This window comes from Salvelinus namaycush, chromosome 3, assembly GCF_016432855.1.
Source record: "Salvelinus namaycush isolate Seneca chromosome 3, SaNama_1.0, whole genome shotgun sequence".
Taxonomy (NCBI): domain Eukaryota; kingdom Metazoa; phylum Chordata; class Actinopteri; order Salmoniformes; family Salmonidae; genus Salvelinus; species Salvelinus namaycush.
Genome location: NC_052309.1, coordinates 60102856 through 60130116, shown reverse-complemented (window position 1 = coordinate 60130116; position 27261 = coordinate 60102856). Strand labels below are relative to the sequence as shown.

General features: G+C 40.3%; 1 protein-coding gene and 1 long non-coding RNA gene across 3 annotated transcripts; one reads left to right on the top strand and one right to left on the bottom strand.

Annotated features, from left to right (window-relative positions):
- Nucleotides 1–7495: 7495 nt before the first annotated feature.
- Nucleotides 7496–9983, bottom strand: LOC120033885 (ferritin, middle subunit-like). Its single transcript, XM_038980253.1, has 4 exons — nt 9678–9983; nt 9151–9297; nt 8246–8371; nt 7496–7938 (listed from the first exon to the last, which is right to left on the bottom strand). The coding sequence occupies exons 1-4, from the start codon at nt 9777–9779 to the stop codon at nt 7783–7785; spliced, it is 531 nt and encodes a 176-aa protein (XP_038836181.1). The 5' UTR covers nt 9780–9983; the 3' UTR covers nt 7496–7782.
- Nucleotides 9984–10204: 221 nt separating this feature from the next.
- On the top strand, nt 10205–23649 carry LOC120033891. Of its 2 annotated transcripts, none has more exons than XR_005473996.1 (3): nt 10205–10247; nt 22380–22445; nt 23496–23649. It is a non-coding gene; the product is annotated as an uncharacterized LOC120033891 (long non-coding RNA). The 2 variants fall into 2 exon arrangements; XR_005473997.1 differs by lacking the exon at nt 10205–10247 and adding an exon at nt 18684–18721.
- The last annotated feature ends 3612 nt before the right edge of the window (nt 23650–27261 follow it).

Here is a 27261-nt window from a genome sequence, read left to right as displayed (position 1 = left end):
CCTGAGAAGAAAATAGTGCTAATTTGACAATTATTTCTGATAACAGACTAATTGAGAAATAGCCTAGGTCTACATTTTATTTAGGCTATTAAAGGAATTGAACTTTACTCCTCTATGGTTGTGACGCAGTTCTGTAAACTGCAATAGCACATGTAGCTTAATTATTTACCTTTTTCAGAAGGCAGTCAAAAGAAAAACTGTAGGGTTTATCACACTTTTTCATATAAACTCAATTTGTAGTATGAGGTATGGGAATACAGTACGTGGACAGAGACAGATATGATGGCTTTTGTTGCATTTTCTTTCACAATACACCTTTCGGTTTCAAATGACATATTGTAGTTGACAAATGGTCTATCAAAGTTGATCACATTAACCTAGAAATAACTACACAAAATCAGTAGCTACATACATCTAACCATACATAGGTTATTAAGCTAAAACTGTGAAGTGGAAACTTTTTACAGCTAATGAAAATCAAATACTACAGTAATAAAGTAACCTTCCTAACAACTTCAGTTCACATGACCTGATCTTCCACAACTGTTGACAGGGTGCTTTCAGGGTGCTGGGTTATTGCTCAATACATCCATGTAGTTGAAACGTCATTGGTATTCATAAGAACTAGGTCTTCTGGGGCAGTATGTATGAAGCGTCTCAGACTAAGATTGCTGAGTTAGGATCAGTTTTGCCTTTTAGATCTTAATGAATAATATCCCTTTCATACAAAGACCGATTCCCTCTAATTGACCATGCCTGCTTCTTTTTGCCAGATTTTTATGTGGTAAAAAAACGAAGAAGAACAAAACCCACCTAAAGACCTAGTCATTATAACTGCATTTATACAGACCCTGTAACCAAATGACAGGTATCAGGTCTGTGTGAATGGTTCTCTGATTATTTGTAGGTCAATTCATTAACATGTCCATTGTTTAACACATCCCTAATTTGATGCAAACAGCCCCCATGGTTTAACAACACCCCCATGCTCCCACCCCTCCCAATTTGCCAGTTACCCACTGACATGTATAAAAAGTGTATAACTGCAAGAATGTGGTAAATAAGGGGCTGTTTGAAATGGTGTCATATAAACATTGCCGTAGATTTTTTTTTACAGGTAATGGACCCAAGAGTACGTGGACAGGGAGGACCTGATCCTAGATCATCACTCCTACTCTGACAACAGGCTTGCTAAATTGTATACGGCCCCTGGTCTGTACTGGCCTAATATGTAAGGTAGCACCTCTACTCCAATTGTTTGAGAACAGAACTGCCTTTTCCCTAACATGTAACCCAAAACAGGCTCTATCTATCTGGCGCTATCTATCTGGCGCTACTATCTAGGTTTATTGTTTGTTGAAAAATTATAAAGTTGCTTCAAATGGGGGTAAGGGTCTTTGAACATAGATAATCCTTGAAATGTGTGCTCTCCGTTTGACCAACTCTTCTAGGCTGAACCTCCCTTCATAGCATAATGTTTTCATTATTAGTGCTAACAAAGTTTTGGAGACAATGAGTGGAAGCCTCTTCAGACTGTTGGAAGTGACAGTAGACTTATGCTTAAACCGGTGCTACAAAAAGGGCTGTGACATACTTGGCATTCCTTTTTTGTTGTTGTGAAAAGTCAAGCATATAGGCCTAGTTATAAATCCATACACTGACAGTAGGCCTAGTCTGTGGGCCAGGAGAGATAGTAATCCATGATTCAGATCAGGAGGATTGAGATTTTGAGTCAGTTTCATAGTATCACAAAAGGACAAATGTCCCTGTCATTTCTGTCATCTCAACTGTTGTTAGTCAGCAGCAACCCTTATGAACTGTTGTTAGTCAGCTGCAACCCTTATGAACTGTTGTTAGTCAGCAGCAACCCTTATGAACTGTTGTTAGTCAGCAGCAACCCTTATGAACTGTTGTTAGTCAGCTGCAACCTTTATGAACTGTTGCTAGTCAGTAGCAACCCTTATGAACTGTTGTTAGTCAGCAGCAACCCTTATGAACTGTTGTTAGTCAGCAGCAACCCTTATGAACTGTTGTTAGTCAGCAGCAACCCTTATGAACTGTTATTAGTCAGCAGCAACCCTTATGAACTGTTGTTAGTCAGCAGCAACCCTTATGAACTGTTGTTAGTCAGCAGCAACCCTTATGAACTGTTGTTAGTCAGCAGCAACCCTCACTCATTCTAAGTTACCTTTGTTTTAGCAGAAGACCAAACATAGCATTAAAACCCCCGTGACCTGTGTTTAGTTGTTAAAGTCATGACCGGGTCCATCATGTGACCAGCCACACAAAGTAATAAACAGTAAGTAATACTGTAAATGATTAACCATTACATAACTCTTTCTGTTGAAGTTCTGAAGGGTGAGACAGCGTTTTTAGTCTGTACTTTTCCCCCTTCTCTTCCTATTGCTCCCTCCCTCCCATCCCTCCCTCCCACTATTATTCCCAGGGGCGCAACTTTGGTTTTAGAAGTGGTGGGGACATATACAGTTGAAGTCAGAAGTTTACATACACTTAGGTTGGAGTCATTAAAACTCGTTTTTCAACCACTCCACAAATTTCTTGTTAACAAACTATAGTTTTGGCAAGTCGGTTAGGACATGTACTTTGTGCATGACACAAGTAATTTTTCCAACAATTGTTTACAGACAGATTTTTTCACTTATAATTCACTGTATCACAATTCCAGTGGGTCAAAAGTTTACATACACTAAGTAGACTGTGCCTTTAAACAGCTATGAAAATTCCAGAAAATGATGTCATGGCTTTAGAAGCTTCTGGTAGGCTAATTGACATTATTTGAGTCAATTGGAGGTGTGCCTGTGGATGTATTTCAAGGCCTACCTTCAAACTCAGTGCTTCTTTGCTTGACATCATAGTACGCAAGTATAAACACCATGGGACCACGCAGCCGTCATACCGCTCAGGAAGGAGACGCATTCTGTCTCCTATAGATGAACGTACTTTGGTGCAAAAAGTGCAAACCAATCCCAGAACAACAGCAAAGGACCTTGTGAAGATGCTGGAGGAAACAGGTACAAAAGTATCTATATCCACAGTAAAACGAGTCCTATATCGACGTAACCCGAAAGGCCGCTCAGCAAGGAAGAAGCCACTGCTCTAAAACCGCCATAAAAAAGCCAGACTACGGTTTGCAACTGCACATTGGGACAAAGATCATACTTTTTGGGGAAATGTCCTCTGGTCTGATGAAACAAAAATAGAACTGTTTGGCCATAACGACCCTCGTTATGTTTGGAGGAAAAGGGGGGAAGCTTGCAAGCCGAAGAACACCATCCCAACCATGCAGCACGGGGGTGGCAGCATCATGTTGTGGAGGTGCTTTGCTGCAGGACGGGCTGGTGCACTTCACAAAATAGATGGCATCATGAGGGAGGACAATTATGTGGATATATTGAAGCAACATCTCAAGACATCAGTCAGCAAGTTAAAGCTTGGTCGCAAATGGATCTTCCAAATGTACAATGATCCCAAGCATACTTCCAAAGTTGTGGCAAAATGGCTTAAGGACAACAAAGTCAAGATATTGAAGTGGCCATCACAAAGCCCTGACCTCAATCCCATAGAAAATGTGTGAGCAGAACTGAAAAAGCCTGTGTGAGCAAGGAGGCCTACAAACCTGACTCAGTTACACCAGTTCAAGTCAGGAGGAATGGGCCAAAATTCACCCAATTTATTGTGGGAAGCTTGTGGAAGGCTACCCAAAATGTTTGACCCAAGTTAAACAATTTAAAGGCAATGCTACCAAATACTAAGTGTATGTAAACTTCTGACCCAATGGGAATGTGATGAAAGAAATTAAAGCTGTAATAAATCATTCTCTCCATTAATATTCTGACATTTCACATTCTTAAAATAAAGTGGGGATCCTAGCTGACCTAAAACAGGGAATTTTTACTAGGATTAAATGTCAGGAATTGTGAAAAACTGAGTTTAAATGTATTTGGCTAAGGTGTATGTAAACTTATGTAAACTTCCAACTTCAACTGTCTCCCCTTCATATTACATAATTTATGCAGCAGTATACAAGACATTTTTGGACTTATTGTGCTGTGCTCACTTGAACAGGAAGGTGGCGCAGCGGTCCTTTGTTAGCAAATATTGTCATCAAACTTTGTCATCAAAGTCTGGTTTTCTCTGGATTTATGGTGCTTTCAAGACAACTGAGAACTCGTGGGGAAAAAAGGTTGAATCATGATGACTTCAGTGATCTTCAGGTCGTAGCTCTAGAAAGAGGCCAGAGTTCCCGATTTGCAATTCCGAGTTGGATGAAAGTTCAAAACGTATTTACCAGTCGTAGCTCGTTTTTCCCGAGTTCCCAGTTGTCTTGAACTCACTCAAGTCAGATTTTGCAGTTCCGAGTTAACAGTTGTTTGTCGACTTGATTCATGATGATGACTGCTAGCTAAGATTTTGAAAGTATGATGTTGACATGATCAGTCCAATCAATGCTACTGTAGATATAACATGATTTGACGTAATTTTATCTGTGGCCAATGACCTTGAGCCTTCTTGGATGGGCACTTCTAATGTAACTCTATGGCAGCACCCAAGGGGCTGGAATTTTCGAGCTCTACCTTTAGACTTGGCGGTGACGTAGTGTCCCCATAAGTGACAGAACACTGAGCCAATCATGGTGCATGCTCTGTATTTTCTGCTGGCATGTCCCACCATCACAGAAAGCACTGAGCTAGGCTGAAACACCAAACATTTCTCCACCTTTCTGTCTCCCCCTCTCATTCATAACTTTCTATTTCAATAAAGAGAGAGAAAATACTAATAAATATATATTTTTTAAACATTTAATTTCAAGACTATGTACTAGGTATATGTATATGTGGTGACGGGGACACAAATAGAATAATGGGTTTTGACATTTAAATGTTATATGAGGGGTTTGGTGGTGACTTTCTGAATTGTTAGAGTTAGACCAACAGTTTAAAGTAATACAGAAAATATTGGTATTTGAGTTGTGATTGCGGTATATTGACCAAATTATCACTAAAGTTGTTGATGTATTTTCCCTCCAAAATTAAACAGAAACAATCATTTAAGAGCTGTTTGTTTAAAAATGCCTGAGTAAGTTACATAGTATAGTATATGTTCCTGCTGTTCTCTCCTTCCCTTTTTCCTTTTCTTCAAATCTGGTATCAGCCGGTCTTCACCCTCTCACCACCGCCAGTCACGAGACCCCGCCTCCTTCCACCATTGTCACTGTGATAACAGAATAGATTGGCCTTGAAACCAAATATGTTGGATAATGAATGTAGTTCACTCAGGCCATTTAAAAAAAATGTATTGAACCTTTATTTAACTAGGCAAGTCAGTTAAGAACAAATTCTTATTTACAATGACAGCCTGCCCCGGCCAAACCCGGACGACACTGGGCCAATTGTGCGCCGGCCTATGGGACTCCCAATCACGGCCGGTTGTGATACAGCCTGTCCCATAGATACCATTGCGTTGACTACAATTGAAACAGAAAACATTAGGGAGTGGGATGTTTCACTTCCTCTTCTCTCTGCTTGAGACTCCAGAATGCTGAGTCACAATGACAAGCCAGAAATACAGCCAGTGCATAGCCTGAGTCGGTCCACATAGAACAAAGAGGTTAGGACAGGAATACGAGTGGGAAGGAGGGAGAGAAATAGGAACATGTCCCCCACACATTCTGAAATGGCATTTTTGACTGTTTAGTGTTAATCCAAAAGAAGATATACATTTTTTTATTAAAAAAAAGGGGTGGATCAGTTTAATATTGCGGAAAGAATGTTGCTTCCAATGTAATTGTCTGCATCATTTCCAATCCCCCATATTTTTTGGGTAAATATATATATCCATACACGCATGCATACATATACGCATATATACATACACATACCTATATAGACATACATACTTTTTTAAAGAATATACCTTTATTATTATTCCCCGCAAACCCTACCACCGATCCCCCAATTGGAGTAAACTAATAAACACTTCTGCTTTTACCTTCAATTTATACATCTTATACACATTTTACAGACACAGTCTACTTTACAATAGTTCTCTGTTTGTTCTTAGTCCTTCCTCTATTTCTGATGTCCATCCAGTTTGATTTCTATTTGTAACTATGCTATTTCACAAAAGTTACGAACCTATATACATTTTACAGATCCCGTATGCTTTACATTGTTTATCTTGTGATTAGTCCCACCCTTCAGCTCCATTCAACCCCTCCCATCTATCTCTCAACATCATCCATTTCGGATTTCTATTTGCCATATATTTTTCAACTGTGCTGTGATACTTCACAAAAGAATTGAACATTCCTATTCTCATAGCTTCTACAGATTGTAAATTAAAAATAAACATTTTTGCTAAAATAATATTGATTGACTACGGCTTTTCAAATCACCCAGTATTGCTATCTGTAGCGTTAGTTCTAGGCAAATGTTGCAATTTTTCAGCCATTCCTGGACCTGTGACCAAAAACGAGCTACATATGGACAATACCAAAATAAATAATCTAATGACTCTGCCTCACAGCAGAATCTGCAGAGCAGGGAAGATTTGTATAGTTATTTAAATGGAAAAATTCGAAGTATTGAATCCGGCGTTGTTTTGCGTATCAATTCATAAACCATGTGCCATGGAATGGGTACATCGAAAATCTCAACTATTTTGCAATTTATGTTTATATAGATATACATTTTAGCTGAATACGTTTAATCAGTTTCACAATTCCTGACATTTAAGAGTAAAAATTGTCTTAGTTCAGTTAGGATCACCACTTTATTTTAAGGTGAAATGTCAGAATAGAATGATTTCAGGTTATTCCCAGTGGGCCAGAAGTTTACACAGAATTTTGTAGCATTGCCTTTAAATTGTTTAACTTGGGTCAAACGTTTCAGGTAGCCTTCTACAAGCTTCCCACAATAAGTTTTAGAGTAAGGCTGTCATATTTTACCAGGTATCCCTCCACAGTCCAAGTGCCTTATTCATAGGCTTGGATAGGCATACGGCTCAAAAACGTGGAAGAATGTGAAAAGGCTACTCAAATATGATTTTAAATGAGCAGTAGCGTGTCATTTAAATATACCGATAGCAAATATTGTCCTTCAACCAGCAACCCGTGGTTCATAACAGCTTGCTAGTTTACTTGCGCACATTTCACAGAATGACCTGACTTTTAAATTCCTCAGGTTAAAGGCTACAGCGACTGTAGTGAAGTTGGTTACCCATTTCACAGTTAATGACCTAGCTGTTATGGGACCTGAATATACATTGCACCATTACATTTTATGTAACAGCCCTTATAAAGCTTATGTCAAACTTCTAATTAACCCTCAGTCGCTGTAGTAAGCCTAAAATTGTCAGTATTTATCATTTCTATGGAGAAATTAATGCAGGTGGTAGACTTCGGGCTCATGACAATTGGACAAACACAACATGTATCAGTCCCATGTGTCATTCATACACAGTAACAAACAGTGAATCCAGCTCAAAAAAGGTTTTATTCTTCAGCTTGAAAAATGAGAAGTCACACCTAGTGAATAGGATCCTTATGTTTTAGGTATTGAAATGCTCAGTAAGACAGCGCAACGGAATAGGACAAAATCAGAAACTCCTCAATTATTTTACAATATACCTCCCCTCCAATAACAAATTTGTCAACATTACAGCTGTTATGCTCTCCCCTCCTTATAAATGCAAAGCCAGCAGAATAGAGCAGAAAGACCAGGAGTCCTGGTCCGAGGCTGGAGGCCTGGGGATGGAAGTGGTTTAGCTCTGGCCTCCCAGGGTGTGCTTGTCAAACAGGTACTCTGCCATCTTGTTTTTGACAGCATCCATCTTGGTGAGGTTGGTGATGTGGTCTCCCAGCTTCTTAATGGCCTCCACCTGCTCGTTCAGGTAATGGGTCTCCAGGAAGTCACACAGCTAAAGAGGGAAAACACAGGTCAGACATGAGAATGACTACAGACTATTGTAGATACAGTAACACAAGAGCCTGGTGGTAATGGCATAAGGGCAGACAGACAACTCAATGAGGTGTTTGCAGATGTCTAACTCCTGCATTAGCTGCATTGTGTGTATAGTGTGCATCCGTGGACTATTGTGTGCTTGTGAAGAAGGTCACAATCCTTTGTCATTAGTTAGCAGAGCTACAACAACCCAAATCAGCTTCTGAGACAGTACCTGTCTTCTATGTGATACATACATGTGATGTGATTCCACCATAACTTACATGGGGGTCAACCTTGTCAGAGGCAATCTTGTGCAGGTCCAGCAGGGCCTGGTTCACATTCTTCTCCAGCTGCAGAGCACACTGCATGGCCTCCAGCCCATTGCCCCACTCATCACGATCTGGCTTCTACACAGGACAGAGTGAACACAGGAGGGTTAGGGACTACTAGCAGATGTTTCTATGCATACCTACTAACAGTCACAGTTAGCCAGTATATCTGGCACATTAAAAATCAAACGAACTGGAAACAATGAAACAAAAAGTAAAGATAGGGTCAATTTAACCACATATGCTTTAGTTTATTAAGCACATATAGGGTGTGGCTCAGTCAGTAGAGCATGACATTTGCAATGCCACTGGTTCACTTCCTACTGGGTCCACCTATACATAAAATGTATGCACACATGGCCAAGTCAATATTGCCATGCAGCACAGAAAATATAGTTTTAATTTATAATGACAGCTTCGCCATCAAAGAAATATACATTTTAAAACAATAAAAATGACCCCCCCCCCCCCCCCCACACTGTTAAGAACAAAGAACGCTTTGGCGCCCATCCAATGATATCAAATCCCTGTACTCATAGGCCTACAGTTAGCAGTATGGCCACATCTTCAGCCACCTTGCTCTAATACCAGGGCAGTCACTTAGGGCACACCTCAAAATGAAATCACTTAGCATAACCATTAATGACTACTCATTCAAAATAACTCACATACTTGACGTAAACAGTTAAGAGAACAAAAGAACCCATCTAGAACCATAAAGGGTTCTTCATTTGCCCCTCTAGATGAACCATTTGTCCATGAATAACCTTTTCAACTGAGAACTCTAGTCTATGTAGAATTAAAAAAAAATTCTATCAGTCTACAATCTAAATGTGTTTCCTATGCTCAGGGCTCACCTTGATGTCCTGGAGTAAAATGCGTCCACCTCTCTTGTTCTGGAAAGAGAGTAGCTTGTCGGCGTGCTCGCGCTCCTCGTCGCTGTTCTCCTTGAAGAAATGCGCGAAGCCAGACAGAGCCACATCGTCACGGGAGAAATAGAAAGCCTGGGCGGATAAAGACAGTATGGTTAAGAGAGAAAACATCCCAAACAAGACAGCATTCTGTTGTGGCAACTAAACTTGATAGACATGAATCAGTCTAGTCCGTAGTCTACTTGGTAACCTGCCAATTAACCTGTCAAGGAGTTGTTACGCACTCTGTCCAAGGTAGGATAGATTCCCGGCTTCATTTGAATGCTATATCTACCTGGAGGCTCTTAATAGCCAAGCCAAGTAAGACTCAATTATATACTTAACGGAGTTGAGATTCTTGGCTATTAATTTTCTAGGCCTACAGAAAAGTCAGGTGAAAAAAAGCCATTTAAGCCCAGGCATTACAATATACAGGTAGATCAACAAAACGGTAATCTTGGTAGACTCCTTACCATTGACGTGTAGGTGTAGGAGGCAAACATCTCCAAGTTGATCATCCGGTTGATGGCAGTTTCGCAATCGTGGTGATAGTTCTGGCGGATCTGAGACTCCATCTTGGCAGATTTTCTTTTATATCTAAAAGAATGTTACAAAAATAGAGTTTCTTAAACTATTTTGCTATTACAGCTCAAGTAAGTGTTATGTTACCCAATCCGGATTGTTCTATAATGCGGGACGAAGGCAGAGGAGTTCCGTTCAATCACTGTTGAAGCAAGAACTTCTTCATGCGTCTTCTCAGACTTGTGAACTGGAAGGAGCTTTGTTCGCTCTATTTATTGTTCCAAACGGAATGCGTCAGTGAAATCCACCCTCACAGAGTGTAGCCAATCACCTTTAGAATTTCAACAGAAACTAGGCGGATCATTTGATGACGATCCCACTCATACACATGACCTAAAGCGAAGATTATTTATTATATTGACAAGAGAGCCGAGTGACCAATCTAACAATGGAAATACATGTGCTCAACGATTGAAGACAGGCAAGATCAGGTGGGACCATTCTAGCCAATGAAAGTGCAGGTACGCGTGTGAACAACACACAGAACTAAACGTCGTTTTGCTCAAAGTTGCCGGAATGCCACGTGCATCCACATATATTAGTACATTTGTAAAGCTTAAACAATACGAAACTTCGATCAAAATCCTCAAGTAATTTGACACTCTTGTTATATACCTCCACACAAAAACGGGTTTATCTCACGCTGACAGATTTTGGGCGGAGTAAATGCTCTCGCCTCGACCTCTTCATCTTAATCTGTTTATAAAAATGTACATTGTTCTACGACATGCTTGGCATTCCTTTTTAAAGGATACGTTTGGGTGAGCATATAACGCGAACGTCTAGCATTCCAAAGGTTGCTTCAGTTCACAGACAACTTTAGCATTTTTGCTAATTAGCAACTTTGCAACTATTTACAACTTTTTAGTTACTTTGCCACTACTTAGCGTGTTAGCTAAACCTTCCCCTAACCGTAACCCTTTAACCTAACTCCTGACCTTAACCTTAGACCTAACCTTAACTCTTTACCCCTAGCCTAGCTAACTTTAGCCACCTAGCTAATATATTTTATTTTTGAGATTCTTCAAATAGCCACCCTTTGCCTTGATGACAGCTTTGCACACTCTTGGCATTCTCTCAACCAGCATCACCTGGAATGCTTTTCCAACAGTCTTGAAGGAGTTCTCACATATGCTGAGCACTTATTGGCTGCTTTTCCTTCACTCTGCGGTCCGACTCATCCCAAACCATCTCAATTTTGTTGAGATCGGGAGATTGTAGAAGCCAGGTCATCTGATGCAGCACTCCATCACTCTCCTTCTTGGTAAAATAGCCCTTACACAGCCTGGAGGTGTGTTGGGTCATTGTCCTTTTGAAAAACAAATGATAGTCCCAGTAAGCCCAAACCAGATGGGATGGTGTATCGCTGCATAATGCTGTGGTAGCCATTCTGGTTAAGTGTTACCAGCACCCCCACACCATAACACCTCCTCCTCCATGCTTTACGGTGGGAAATACACATGCAGAGATAATCCGTTCACTCACAAAGATACGGCTGTTGGAACCAAAAATCTTCAATTTGGACTCCAGACCAAAGGACAATTTTCCACCGGTCCAATGTCCATTGCTCATGATTCTTGGCCCAAGCATGTCTTTTATTATTATTGTTGTCTTTTAGTAGTGGTTTCTTTGCAACAATTCAACCATGAAGGCCTGATTCACACAGTCTCATCTGAACAGTTGATGTTGAGATGTGTCTGTTACTTGAACTCTGAAGCATTTACTTGGGCTGCAATTTTTGAGGCTGGTAACTCTAATGAACTCATCCTCTGCAGCAGAGGTAACTCTGGGTCTTCCATTCCTGTGGTGGTCCTCATGAGAGCCAGTTTCATCATAGCGCATGATGGTTTCTGTGACTACACTTGAAGAAACTTTCAAAGTTCTTGAAATTTTCCGGATTGACTGACCTTCATGTCTTAAAGTAATGATGGACTGTCATTTCTCTTTACTTATTTGAGCTGTTCTTACCATAATATGGACCTAGTATTTTACCAAATAGGGCTATCTTCTGTATACCCCCCCCCCCCCCTACCTTGTCACAACACAACTGATTGGCTCAAACGCATTAAGAAGGAAGGAAATTCCACAAATTAACTTTTAAGAAGACACACCTGTTAATTGAAATGCATTCCAGGTGACTACCTCATGAAGCTGGTTGAGAGAAAGCCAAGAGTGTGCAAAGCTGTCATCAAGGCAAAGGGTAGCTATTTGAAGAATCTCAAGTATAAAATATGCTTTTTTGGTTACTACATGATTCCATATGTGTTATTTCATAGTTTTGATGTCTTCACTATTATTCTACAATGTAGAAAATAGTAAAATTAAAGAAAAACCCTTGAATGAGTCTTAAACTTTTGACCGGTAGTGTATACATATTTTTTGTCTAATAAACACTACAAACAGGCTACCCGACTGCTCGGAGGCTTCCGCATGGTCCTAAAGCACACTGTTGCCTCGTTTTGTATCACATTCCAATGATAAAACTGGTGGGATGGACAAAAATGCATGTCCCCCTGTCCCCAGTGAAATTTGCACACCTGCTTATTCCTGTCATAACCTCCTGTTGGTTCTACTACAGTATGGACTGACTCAGGCTCTGCCCTGGCTGTATTTCTGCCTTGTCATTGTGACTCAGCATTCTGCAGTCTCAAGCAGAGACGGAAGAGGAACAGAGACAGCCCACTCCTTCATTTTTTCCCTCAATGGAAGTCAACTAACTAAGCAGACCACTATCGCATTGTTGTCTGCTTAAGGAGCCACCTCCTTAAGCAGACAGTGGTAAACGGCCTGAGTGAACTATCTTCACTATCTTGGGCAAAGACCGGCTGATACCAGATTTGAAGAAAAGGAAAAACGGGAGGAGAGAACAGCAGGAACATATACTATACTATGCAACTTACATATACTGTGTAACTTACTAAGACATTTTTAAACAAATAGCTGGTCCTGGTGAATTGAAGGGAAAATACAACAACTTTCCTGAAAGTGTTGTCAATTTAGTCAATCAGAACTCAAATACCAATATTTTTCTGTATTACTTTAAACTGTTGGTCTAACTATAACAGTTCAGAAAGTCACCACCAATGTCAAAACCCGTTATTCTATTTATGTTGCCTTCACCATGTCTGGGTAGTACATGGTCTTGAAATTACTAATTTCTTTATATATATATATTGGTATTTTCTCTTTCTTTATTGAGATATCAAGTTATGAATGAGAGGGGGTGACAGAAAGGTAGAGGAATACAGATATGAAGGCGTAGGTTTGAATCCATGCCGCAAAGGGCCATGTGTGGTCCAGAGTCAGCAGCATTACCACTAGACCAGACTATGGCACAAAATTAATAATGTCTAATACTCAATTAACTTAAAAGGAGTCGAGGCATTCAAAGTCAAGAAACTGCTGACTTGATTACACAATTTAATTGCACTATCAATTCATTAAAAAGTATACATACATGGTTGTAAAGGAAATCATGTTCAGTCCTAATAAGCTGAAGATTCTATAATGAATGAAATTTAACAAGTATTGTGTTAGTCTACCTGAAAGAGAGGCTGATTACTTTGTTGTCGTGAAAGTGAACTGGGATAGAAATACATGATCAATCCAATTAAAGTGAGTGTCGTGATGCCAACTTTGGACCAACTACATTAAGTGTAAAGGCTTGGATAGGCCTATGGCTCAGAATATGGAATAGAATGTGAATGGTGGGCTACTCACTCAAGTATTAATTCAAATATACAGTAGATTATAGGTTGTGGGCGGAAGCCGGAAAAACGTGATGTTGATCGATCCCCATCGAGGGAGGAGCAGATTTTTTGTATACGACAGTTAAACATTCTTATAATAACTATAACTTATCTTGCACATTGTCTCATAAAAGTATAGTTTAACACTGCTACTATCTAGGATGTAAACACGGCCTCAATTGTGGTCTGAAATGTCAAACTGCTTGCTGTATGTGTTTGATGAACTCCCAAAGAGTGAAATAAGATAAACATCTGTTTTTGAGTGCACTTGAAAAATCAAATCAAATTTATTTATATAGCCCTTCTTACATCAGCTGATATCTCAAAGTGCTGTACAGAAACCCAGCCTAAAACCCCAAACAGCAAGCAATGCAGGTGTAAAAGCACGGTGGCTAGGAAAAACTCTCTAGAAAGGTCAAAACCTAGGAAGAAACCTAGAGCGGAACCAGGCTATGAGGGGTGGCCAGTCCTCTTCTGGCTGTGCCGGGTGGAGATTATAACAGAACATGGCCAAGATGTTCAAATGTTCATAAATGACCAGCATGGTCAAATAATAATAATCACAGTAGTTGTCGAGGGTGCAGCAAGTCAGCACCTCAGGAGTAAATGTCAGTTGGCTTTTCATAGCCGATCATTAAGAGTATCTCTACCGCTCCTGCGGTCTCTAGAGAGTTGAAAACAGCAGGTCTGGGACAGGCAGCACGTCCGGTGAACAGGTCAGGGTTCCATAGCCGCAGGCAGAACAGTTGAAACTGGAGCAGCAGCATGGCCAGGTGGACTGGGAACAGCAAGGAGTCATCATGCCAGGTAGTCCTGAGGCATGGTCCTAGGGCTCAGGTCCTCCGAAAGAGAGAAAGAAAGAGAGAAAGAGAGAATTAGAGAGAGCATACTTAAATTCACACAGGACACCGGATAAGACAGGAGAAGTACTCCAGATATAACAAACTGACCCTAGCCCCCCGACACATAAACTACTGCAGAATAAATACTGGAGGCTGAGACAGGAGGGGTCAGGAGACACTGTGGCCCCATCCGATGATACCCCCGGACAGGGCAAAACAGGAAGGATATAACCCCACCCACTTTGCCAAAGCACAGCCCCCACACCACTAGAGGAATATCTTCAACCACCAACTTACCATCCTGAGACAAGGCCGAGTATAGCCCACAAAGATCTCCGCCACGGCACAACCCAAGGGGGGGCGCCAACCCAGACAGGAAGATCACGTCAGTGACTCAACCCACTCAAGTGAAAGAGCACCAGTAAGCCAGTGACTCAGCCCCTGTAATAGGGTTAGAGGCAGAGAATCCCAGTGGAGAGAGGGGAACCGGCCAGGCAGAGACAGCAAGGGCGGTTCGTTGCTCCAGAGCCTTTCCGTTCACCTTCACACTCCTGGGCAAGACTACACTCAATCATATGACCCACTGAAGAGATGAGTCTTCAGTAAAGACTTAAAAGTTGAGACCGAGTCTGCATCTCTCACATGGGTAGGCAGACCATTCCATAAAAATTGAGATCTATAGGAGAATACCCTGCCTCCAGCTGTTTGCTTAGAAATTCTAGGGACAATTAGGAGGCCTGCGTCTTGTGACCATAGCGTACGTGTAGGTATGTACGGCAGGACCAAATCGGAAAGATAGGTAGGAGCAAGCCCATGTAATGCTTTGTAGGTTAGCAGTAAAACCTTGAAATCAGCCCTTGCCTTAACAGGAAGCCAGTGTAGGGAGGCTAGCACTGGAGTAATATGATAATTTTTTTTGGTTCTAGTCAGGATTCTAGCAGCCGTATTTAGCACTAACTGAAGTTTATTTAGTGCTTTATCCGGGTAGCCGGAAAGTAGAGCATTGCAGTAGTCTAACCTAGAAGTAACAAAAGCATGAATTAATTTTTCTGCATAATTTTTGGACAGAAAGTTTCTGATTTTGCAATATTACGTAGATGGAAAAAATCTGTCCTTGAAACAGTCTTGATATGTTCGTCAAAAGAGAGATCAGGGTCCAGAGTAACGCCGAGGTCCTTCACAGTTTTATTTGAGACAACTTTACAACCATCAAGATTAATTGTCAGATTCAACAGAAGATCTCTTTGTTTCTTGGGACCTAGAACAAGCATCTCTGTTTTGTCCGAGTTTAAAAGTAGAACGTTTTCAGCCATCCACTTCCTTATGTCTGAAACACAGGCTTCTAGCGAGGGCAATTTTGGGGCTTCATGCCATGTTTCATTGAAATGTACAGCTGTGTGTCATCCGCATAGCAGTGAAAGTTAACATTATGTTTTCGAATGACATCCCCAAGAGGTAAAATATATAGTGAAAACAATAGTGGTCCTAAAACGAAACCTTGAGGAACACCGAAATGTACAGTTGATTTGTCAGAGGACATACCATTCACAGAGACAAACTGATATCTTTCCGACAGATAAGATCTAAACTAGGCCAGAACTTGTCCGTGTAGACCAATTTGGGTTTCCAATCTCTCCAAAAGAATGTGGTGATCGATGGTATCAAAGGCAGCATTAAGGACTAGGAGCACAAGGACAGATGCAGAGCCTCGGTCTGACGCCTTTAAAAGGTAATTTACCACCTACACAAGTGCAGTCTCAGTGCTATGATGGGGTCTAAAACCAGACTGAAGCATGACCCAATTATGACCCGTATACATTGTTTGTCTTCAGGAAGGCAGTGAGTTGCTGCGCAACAGCTTTTTCAAAAAATATTGAGAGGAATGGAAGATTCGATATAGGCCGATAGTTTTTCATATTTTCTGGGTCAAGGTTTGGCTTTTTCAAGAGAGGCTTTATTACTGCCACTTTTAGTGAGTTTGGTACACATCCGGTGGATAGAGAGCCATTTATTATGTTCAACATAGGAGGGCCAAGCACAGGAAGCAGCTCTTTCAGTAGTTTAGTTGGAATAGGGTCCAGTATGCAGCTTGAAGGTTTAGGGGCCATGATTATTTTCATCATTGTGTCAAAAGATATAGTACTAAAACACTTGAGTGTCTCTCTTGATCCTAGGTCCTGGCAGAGTTGTGCAGACTCAGGACAGCTGAGCTTTGGAGGAATACGCAGATTTAAAGAGGAGTCCGTAATTTGCTTTCTAATGATCATGATCTTTTCCTCAAAGAAGTTCATGAATTTATTACTGCTGAAGTGAAAGCCATCCTCACTTGGGGAATGCTGCTTTTTAGTTAGCTTTGCGACAGTATCAAAAAGAAATTTCGGATTGTTCTTATTTTCCTCAATTAAGTTGGAAAAATAGGATGATCGAGCAGCAGTGAGGGCTCTTCGATACTGCACGCTACTGTCTTTCCAAGCTAGTCGGGAAACTTCCAGTTTGGTGTGGCTCCATTTCCGTTCCAATTTTCTGGAAGCTTGCTTCAGAGCTCGGGTATTTTCTGTATACCAGGGAGCTAGTTTCTTATGACAAATGTTTTTAGTTTTTAGGGGTGCAACTGCATCTAGGGTATTGCGCAAGGTTAAATTGAGTTCCTCAGTTAGGTGGTTAACTGATTTTTGTCCTCTGACGTCCTTGGGTAGGCAGAGGGAGTCTGGAAGGGCATCAAGGAAACTTTGTGTTGTCTGAGAATTTATAGCACGACTTTTGATGCTCCTTGGTTTGGGTCTGAGCAGATTATTTGTTGCGATTGCAAACGTAATAAAATGGTTGTCCGATAGTCCAGGACTATGAGGAAAAACATTAAGATCTACAACATTTATTCCATGGCACAAAACTAGATCCAGAGTATGACTGTGGCAGTGAGTAGGTCCAGAGACATGTTGGACAAAACCCACTGAGTCGATGATGGCTCCGAAAGCCTTTTGGAGTGGGTCTGTGGACTTTTCCATGTGAATATTAAAATCACCAAAAATTAGAATATTATCTGCTATGACTACAAGGTCCGATAGGAATTCAGGGAACTCAGTGAGGAAGGCTGTATATCGCACCAGGATGCCTGTAAACAGTGGCTATAAAAAGTGATTGAGTAGGCTGCATAGATTACATGACTAGAAGCTCAAAAGACGAAAATGTATTATTATAATTTTTTTTGTAAATTGAAATTTGCAATCGTAAATGTTAGCAACACCTCCGCCTTTGTGGGATGCACGGGAGATATGGTCACTAGTGTAACCAGGAGGTGAGGCCTCATTTAACACAGTAAATTCATCAGGCTTAAGCCATGTTTCAGTCAGGCCAATCACATCAAGATTATGATCAGTGAAATGAGGCAGTTATAGCAATACAAATTGTCCCATGAAGAGGTAACTCCGTTGACCATTTAGCCATTTAAAAAAAAGCTAGCCAATGTTAGTTTGACTAGCCTAGCCTGCTACTGTAAATGTCAATTTGCCTGCTCATGAGGCTAGTGTTCCATTAGCTTTCTGTCAGTGACATTTTTCTAAATCATGTTTTGGTCTGATTATATGTCTCTTTTCAACTAACTAACTGCAGGTTTAAAGAAACATTCAATCATATACTTTGGTTAGAAAGCCAAATAAAAGCGTATAGCTAGAAAGATGTGTGTGTCATGTATGCTGGAATGTAGGTTTAAAAACTAAGATGCATATGCAAATTAGCCAACACAGCATATCCTACACATATACAGTAGCATACCTTGCAATACAATGTCCTCTAAAAAACAGCTGGGAAAAATGTATATAATTTGGTCTGCAATAAGAGAACCAGAGTTTGATTTATAAACCAGAGGACAACAGAATTCTATTCACTACATGTTACAATAGTAAAACAATCTCTTTGTCACCTCGTCACACTGATTCTGTATTAAATGTAGTCTTTGAGATGGTCTAGAGAGCATGTGTATCTGTGGTTGGTGCTCTTCAACTCTAAAATGCACTATATCCCTCAAACTCTACTCTGAACCTAGAAGCCAGTTCCACTGTTTTTTTTAATTGTTCCCCTCTAATCAGGGACTGATTTATACCTGCGACACCAGGTGTGTGCAATTTTTTTTACGAGTTGAATACTCCTGCACTAAAACGTATAAGGCAACAAAGAAAAGGCAACAGACAAATACACAAACACTAGAGAAAACTCAGAAATATATTTTTATTTGCTATCTATCTGCATTTTCTCTGGTATTTCTAAAACCACCTGCAACTGGACACGGACATGTGTAAGATAACTGGTTTCCAGAATTGGGAACGAAGACAGTACTGCCAATACCAGGTTAGTTGTAGAATCTACTGCAGTGTTTTGATTTGGCAAACCTGTAATGTCCAGAAATGCTGGATAACAACAATCTTTGGTTATATCATATCTAGTGTAGCTACAATCTATGGATTATTTTGCCATGGGGCAGAGAGAAAAATGTTTTAGAGCTCAGGGATTCTTAAAAGATGGGACAGTCAACTTTTGTTCTACAAACATTTGTCTTAATATTAACAAAATGTGAAGTTTCTATTTTGACAGACCAAAGTATCAGCTATTAACACAATGTAAAGGAACAACCTCCTATTTTTTCATTAAATGCAACTAAGTGGATTTATGTCAACTCCGTCAGACACCATAAAAGGCATTTCATTTGTACAATTATTGTCCAACAAGTGTTTAAAGGCCTTGATTGTTTAATGCTAACATTTAGATTATTCATAAATGTGTAATACAAATCTCCAAACATATTTTTGTTTTGTTTTATAGCTATATTAAATGCTCCAGGGCTAATTTAGTTAGAAATCTGGCATGGTTTTCTAGATTTTGAACATAAAAGAACAATTATGAAGCTAACATTATCCCTTAGGTCTAGCACAGCAAATATAGAAGGTTGTGTGTTCACAGACCCCTATGGACAAGAGTAAGTGTGGAAAGATCTAATTCCTAGTAAAAGCATTGCATGAGTCTATCATTGTATTTGCAGGTCCGAGAAAAATGTGCCTTTATAAACAATTCATGCAACTCTACGTAATTTTACATATTAGCAGAATATTTTTTTATACTACTCAAATTACAGGCTAAGAATGGACATGGAGATTGCCCTATGTGTTCATCTTATCCAGTGATGACCTGTCATTCAGGGCAGCTTTGTTTTTCATGTTTAGCTTTGTTTGAGCCTCACCTGTTTTGCATGTTATTCTGGCATTAATACCTGTCACATATCAGTTTTGAAAACAATGTATAAAAAATAAAAAGCATTGAGTTAATAAAGCCACATACAAACATTGTCTCTTTTCTTGCTTTCTTCAGTAAGGCAGCTCCAAAATGCAGGTGTTTCCGCCTAGCTCAGTGCTTTCTGTGGTGGTGGGGCAGCCAGAAAATACAGAGCATAGGGGTTGGTAATGTTCTCTACTTGCGCCATGATTGGCTCAGTGTTCTGTCACTCATGGGGACACTACGTCACAGAAGAATGTATGGGGAGAGCTCGGAAATTCAAGCCCCTTGGGTGCTGCCATATAGTTACATTAGAAGTGCCCATCTAAGAAGGCTCAAGGTCATTGACCGCAGATAAAATGACCTCAAATCACGTTATATCTACCGTAGCTTTGATTGGACTGATCATGTCAACATCAAACTTTCAAAATCTTAGTTAGCAAGCTAGCAGTCATCATCATGAATTAAGTTGACAATCTACTGGCAAATCCTTTTCAATCCTTGTCATATGAAGGAAATTCTGAAGAGAAATTATAGATAAAACGTATCGGTGCTAATCGGCCATTGGACATAAACATTGCACAACAAATTGGTAATCGCAAATTCAACAATGAGTGGTTTGGAAGGAATCAGTGGCTAACTGCAAACATTACAAAGCAATCACTAGCCTACTATTCAGTGGAGTTGGTGTGTGGTCCAAGTCTGGGGTTAAGGTTCTCTTTTCCATGCTTAAAAGGATAAACATTCAACATTGGCCATGCCATTGGCCGAGTTCAAAACAACTGGAAACTTGGAACTGGGAAATCTCAGACTTCAGTGAGTTCAAGACAACTGGGAACTCAGAAAGCTCAGACTGGGAAAATACGTTTTGAACGGTCATCCAACTTGGAATTCCAAGTCGGGAACTCAGGCATCTTTCTAGAGCTCCGACCTGAAGATCACTGACTTCATGATTCGACCTTGTTTTTTTTGTAGAGTTTCCAGTTGTCTTGAAAGCACCATAAATCCAGAGAATGCCAGACTTTGATGACAAAATTTGCCCACGAGGGGGGCCGCCGCGAGAGAGATATGCATACTGTAGCTAAGAAAGTAATACGAAGTGTATGTTGTGTAGTAAGCTGTTAGTAGCCCATGTCCCTTACTCTAATAATTGGGTCATTTTCCCCCTCATAACTTAGTCTACTGTTCTCACTTGGTGGTGCACATGTAGCCTATAGCCTGTTTTAGAGAAATGTCATCAACAAATATTGTAAGAGCTTTCATTGTCTGCTTATATGCCCCTTTTGTTTATCCTACGGTTCTGACTTGGTGCACAGGGAGAATACTGTAAGAACGGCCCATGTTCTGAATTCTGCCGCTGTACATTTCAAAAGTGCTGACCAAATAGTTATATTGACTACGTTCATCGTACTTGCATATTAATGTCTTAATCAAAATTACACATTGCCTCTTATCGCTTTCGTTGTCCCCTTATGCCATCATTTGTGCTTCTCATTGTCAGTATAAACAACTGATATGGCAAGTTAGCCATACCAGCTATCTGTTTTTAATAAAGGCAGTAATTGAGGCTGAATTAACAGTCCCGTGTAGCTCAGTTGGTAGAGCATGGCGCTTGCAACGCCAGGGTTGTGGGTTCGATTCCCACGGGGGGCCAGTACAAAAAAGTATGAATGTATGTACTTGTAAGTCGCTCTGGATAAGAGCGTCTGCTAAATGACTTAAATGTTAACTGTGTTGCTGCCAGGTGTAGCAATGGTAAGGTGTTGAGACTACTATTGGAACAGGTTTATTTAGGCCCTAACAGTTTGGGCACCGTTATAGTGCAATTAATGTATTGTTTAGTGCTTTGCTGGCATGCATCTACATTTTTGTGGGGGAGTTTGCCCCACCAGTGATCTTATCATATTTCTCCAATGCCAAATCAGTGTGTCTTGTTTGCAACGGAACTGTCCCTGTTAGGAATCTGAACATGGTACTTTCTTTCAAAAGTTCGGCCTACCTTTCCACCCCAGACAGTAGGCCTACCGACACAGAACAATGTAAGATTTAACAGACGGCTACTCTTCTTTAACAACAGGTCACAAGGGTTTCCCTAAAAGCTGTCTGGGTTTAAACATCTGTTGTACAGAAAGTGAATAGCTTAATCAATGGAAAGTAACAGAATTAGATTACTTCTCAAGCAAATTACATTTTTTGCCTCCTCCACTGTAGGAGATTGTAGCTCAGACTCTGAATGTCAAAGAAACTAAACAATGATATTCCCATATGGATCGAAGTCATGTTTTTCCAGGGTATTTTCAGCTTGTTTTTTGCATAAATCATAACGGACCAAAGTGCTGTTATAGATCACTGTATGTAATCGGATCTGTTTAATTTTATTCCAAATCTTAAGATAACAATGGGTAGGCACTTGATTTTTGCCAGTTTTCCAATAAAAGGTAGGCCTATGGCATACACTCTCATACACCCTCAATTCCAGTACTGGTTTTAACAGCCATTCACTGACATGGAGGAAGCTATTTAAAGAGTGCATGGTGGGTGGAGGAATTGAACCACAAATCTATGGATATAGCAGCCTATAGCATAATTCTGTCTGTCAAACAGGTAGAGCTACCTCTTATTTCTTAAATAGAAAAGAAGAAATAGGCTCCAACACAAAGCCCTCTTGTTGTTACTAAAGTCTAATTAAAATTAAGACGGTTTAAATGAATTATTCCTTCTCCAATTTGCCTATTTTCAGCACCATCAGCTGTCCATTTCCAATTGATTGTGCCGCGACTGCTGCTTCAAGTTTCAGCACCACAATGTAAGTAACTTAAATCTGGCTTATTGTGATGTCAATAAGTTGGATAAATACATCATGGGCAAGAAACATATTGTTTTTCTTCAAATCAATTATAGTAGTAGCAAGCTATCAAAGTTGACCTCCGGTCTTCATCTTCACGCTCTCCTTCTCAAACTTTACAGAACATAAGCTATAGGCTAGTCCACGTACAAGATATTGCATTTTTTGGACTAGGCCTAATCAGTAATAATTTTCTGAGGAATTCTTTAACTCTCTTCCTGAACTGCCACTGTAGGCCTACACAGCACAGCATTGGTTAGCCTGCACAAAAAAAACGGTTTTGATAAGCAAGGGCAGAGCAGGACTCAGGGTTGGAATATCCATTGCAGTGTGTAATGCAGTCTAGTTTTATTTACGCAATCCCAGCAGCTATCTTAGAAATATAACTTTGCTCTGTGCTTCTCTGAGCATGCACTTCGTAGCCTATAGCCTATAGGCTATGAATCAATTGATTGAGACCACGCTAAATAGCCTAAAGGCACACTTCATATTGCATTTCCAGCAGAGAATCGGGTGGAATGAGGAATACATCGATATATAGCCTAATAAGCAACGAATTCTAAAACACTGAGAAATATTCAAATTTCTTCAATTACAAACTACATGACCCTCCCCTGGTCTAGATTTTAAAAATACTAATCCCTCCCCTTGACTGAAATTAAAAATGCATGACCCTCCCCCATTTTCCTCCAGGTACCCAGCCTGTACATTTGATCAATTTCTGAGCATTACAATTTTATCGTAAAAACTAAGAATGTTCTCAAGTTAAAGTTATAAACAGAAGTGATAGTAACACTGTAAATGATTAACCGTTGCAGAACTCTTTCGTTTGAAGTTCTGAAGGGTGACACAGCGTTTTTAGTCTGTACTCTTTCCCCTTCCCCCTCTATTCCTATTTCTCTCCCTCCTTCCCACTCTTTCTCCTGTCATAACCTCCTGTTGATTGTAATACAGTATGGACTGACTCAGGCTCTGCCCTGGCTGTATTTCTGCCTTGTCATTGTGACTCAGCATTCTGGAGTCTCAAGCAGAGACGGAAGAGGAAGCAAGATGTTCACTCCCTCAATGGTTCTGTTTCAATGGAAGTCAAGGACTAAGCAGACAGCTATCGCATTGGTGTCTATGGAGAACACCCCCCCCCCACCCCTCCGCCCCCCTTAAGCAGACAGAGGTAAATGGCCTGAGTGAACTACCTTCATTTACCCACCATCTTTGGCCTGAAGGCCATTCTTTTCCGCTATCACCATGACAATGGTGGAAGGAAACTAGGTCTCATGACTGTGGAAACAGACTTGAGCGGTGGTGAGTGGGCGAAAACATGCTGAGTTTAGGAAAAATAAGGGAAGAAGGAGGGAACAGCAGTAACATATACTATGTAACTTACTAAGGCATTTTTAAACAAATAGCTGTAATATGGTTGTTTCTGATGAACTTCTGATCAACTTTCCTGATAATTTGAACAATATACCCCAATCACAACTCAAATAACAATATTTTTCAATATTACTTTAAACTGTTGGTCTAACTAACAGTTTAGAAAATCATCACCAAACCCCTTGGTTTTTCACACTCAGTAGTTTCCCGTGTGTAGCAAGAATGATCCACCTCACATAGGGACATTCAGCCAATTTAACACAACTGTGGGAAGCATTGGAGTCTACATGGGCCAACATCCCTGTAGAACGCTTTCGACACCTTATAGATCGAATCCTTGCCCCAACGAATTGAGGCTGTTCTGAGGGAAAAAGGTGTGTTTGCAATTCAATATTAGGAAGGTGTTCTTAATGTTTTATACACTCAGTGTATATATACAGTGCCATAAAAAGTATTTCCCCCTTTCTGGTTTTCTCTATTTTTGTTATCAGATCTTCAACCAAAACCTAATATTAGATAAAGGGAACATAGGTTTACAAATAACAAAAAAAAATATATACTTATTTTATTTATTTAATTAACCAAGTTACGCAACACCTAATTCCCCTGTGTGAAAAAGTAATTGCCCCTTTACACTCAATAACTGGTATTGCCACCTTTAGCCTGCAATGACTAAAAACAAATGCTCAATAACCATATGGGTCCATATTATCAGGCAGGTGTGTAATTTAGCAACAAGCATGATACCCTGTATCATGTATAAACACTGAATAATGTAGGCCTATCTGTTACAACAGAATTCTGTTACTGCCTACCATGCTATGTTGTTGTCTTAGGTCTCTCTTTATGTAGTGTTGTGTTGTCTCTCTTGTCGTGAAAGGCCTTTTGCCTTTTGGTAGGCCGTCACTGTGAATAAGACATTTTTCTTTACAGACGTGCCTAGTTAAATAAACATAAAAATAAATAAAGCACCTCTCTGCAGCTTTTGACATTATTGACCATAATCTGCTGGAAAAAGCGTAAGTGTTATGGCTTTACATGCCCTGCTATATTGTGGATCTAGAGTTACCTGTCTACCAGAACACAGTTCTTTAATGGAATCCTCTCCAACTTAATCTAAGTAGAGTTAGACATTCCCCAGAGCAGCTGTCTAGGCCCCTTCTTTTTTCTATCTTTACTAATGACTTGCCACTGGTGCTGAGTGAAGCCTGTGTGTCTATGTAAGCTGATAACTCAACACTATACACATCAGCCACCACAGCAGGTGAAAACACTACAACAAATAAAGGGGTGCAATCATTTTCAGAATGGGTGGCAAGAAATAAGTTAGTCCTAAATACATGAATTTCAAAAACTAAAGGAATTGTATTTGGGACATAAAATTAAAACACTAAACCCTAAACCTCAACTAAATCTTGTAATGAATAATGTGGAAATGTAACAAGTTGAGAATAAACTTCTGTCATGGTAAAAATATATTGATACAACAGTAGCTAAGATGGGGATAGATCTGTCCACAATAAAGCACTGCTCTGCCTCCTTAACAACACTATTAACAAGGTAGGTTCTAAAGGCCCTTGTTTTGTTGCACCTGGACTACTGTCCAGTCGTGTGGTCAGGTGCCACAAAAAAGGACTTATGAAAATTACAATTGGCCCAGAACTGGGCAGCACAGCTCACCCTTAAATGTACACAGAGAGCTAACATTAACATTATGAACATCAATCTCTCATGGCTCAGAGTAGAGGAGAGATTGACTTCATCACTACTTGTATTTGTGAGAAGTATTGACATGTTGAATGCACCGAGCTGTCAGTTTAAACTACTAGCACACAACTCAGACACCAGTGCATACCCCACAAGACATGCCACCAGGTCTCTTCACAGTCCCCAAGTCCAGGACAGACTATGGGAGGTTCACAGTACTACAGAGAGCCATTACATGGCAACTATTCCACATCAAGTAACTCATGCAAGCAGTAAAATAAGATTTAAAAAGAGATAAAAATAAAACTTATGGGACAGCGGGGACTGTGAAGAGACACATATGCACTATAGACACACACATGGATTTTGTGTTGTAGATATGTGGTAGTAGAGTAGTGGCCTGAGTGCAAACCCTTAATGTGTTGTGAAATCTGTTAAGTAATGTAATGTTAGTTTTATTGTATAGAACTGCCTTTAATTTGTCAGACCCCATGAAGAGTAACTGCTGCCTTGACAGCAGCTAATTGGGATCCATAACAAATACCAATGTTGGTAAATTAAGGACTATGCAATTTAATCAGATGCCATCTAGTGGCCTTTTTGGGTACATCAGATTACAAATCTCTGGCCCTCTGTGGCCTTATGTAAAATATATTTTCAAATAGAATGACAAAGCTGTGAAACTTTACCCTAAATTCAAACCAAGTTAGTGAATACCATACAACTGTACTCAATTTATCATGTCAATACTTCTTGGTTGTAAATGTTGGTGGCAGTTGTGAAAAGAGAATAGTTGCATAGTTATTGAAAATTAAGTCAACAACTGCTAGCTAGCTAGTCAACTTCTACCGACTAGCAGCACTGTAGAAACTAATAATACATTACAACGGAACTATTTGATTAGTGTAGTGTTAGCTAGCTACATAGTTGTCTTTGCTGTCTTTGTATCTAAGATAATTGTGTAGTTTAGAGTAATTATCGAGGTTAGCTAGCTAGCTATTTTCGTCGCCGCGCCACCGTTCTCCTACCTAGTCAACAACTGCTAGCTAGCTAGTCAACTTCTACCGACTAGCAGCACTGTAGAAACTAATAATACATTACAACGGAACGATTTGATTAGTGTAGTGTTAGCTAGATACATAGTTGTCTTTGCTGTCTTTGTATCTAAGATAATTGTGTAGTTTAGAGTAATTATCGAGGTTATCGAGGTTACCTAGCCAGTTATCGAGGTTACCTAGCCAGCTACACTTTCAAACAAAGTCAACAACGCAGCCACTGCTAGCTAGCCTACTTCACCAGCCAGCAGTACTGTATCATTTTAATCATTTTAGTCAATAAGATTTTTGCAACGTAAGCTTAACTTTCTGAACATTCGAGACGTGTAGTCCACTTGTCATTCCAATCTCCTTTGCATTAGCGTAGCCTCTTCTGTAGCCTGTCAACTATGTGTCTGTCTATCCCTGTTCTCTCCTCTCTGCACAGACCATACAAACGCTTCACACCGCGTGGCCGCTGCCACTCTAACCTGGTGGTCCCAGCGCGCACGACCCACGTGGAGTTCCAGGTCTCCGGCAGCCTCTGGAACTGCCGATCTGCGGCCAACAAGGCAGAGTTCATCTCAGCCTATGCTTCCCTCCAGTCCCTCGACTTCTTGGCACTGACGGAAACATGGATTACCACAGATAACACTGCTACT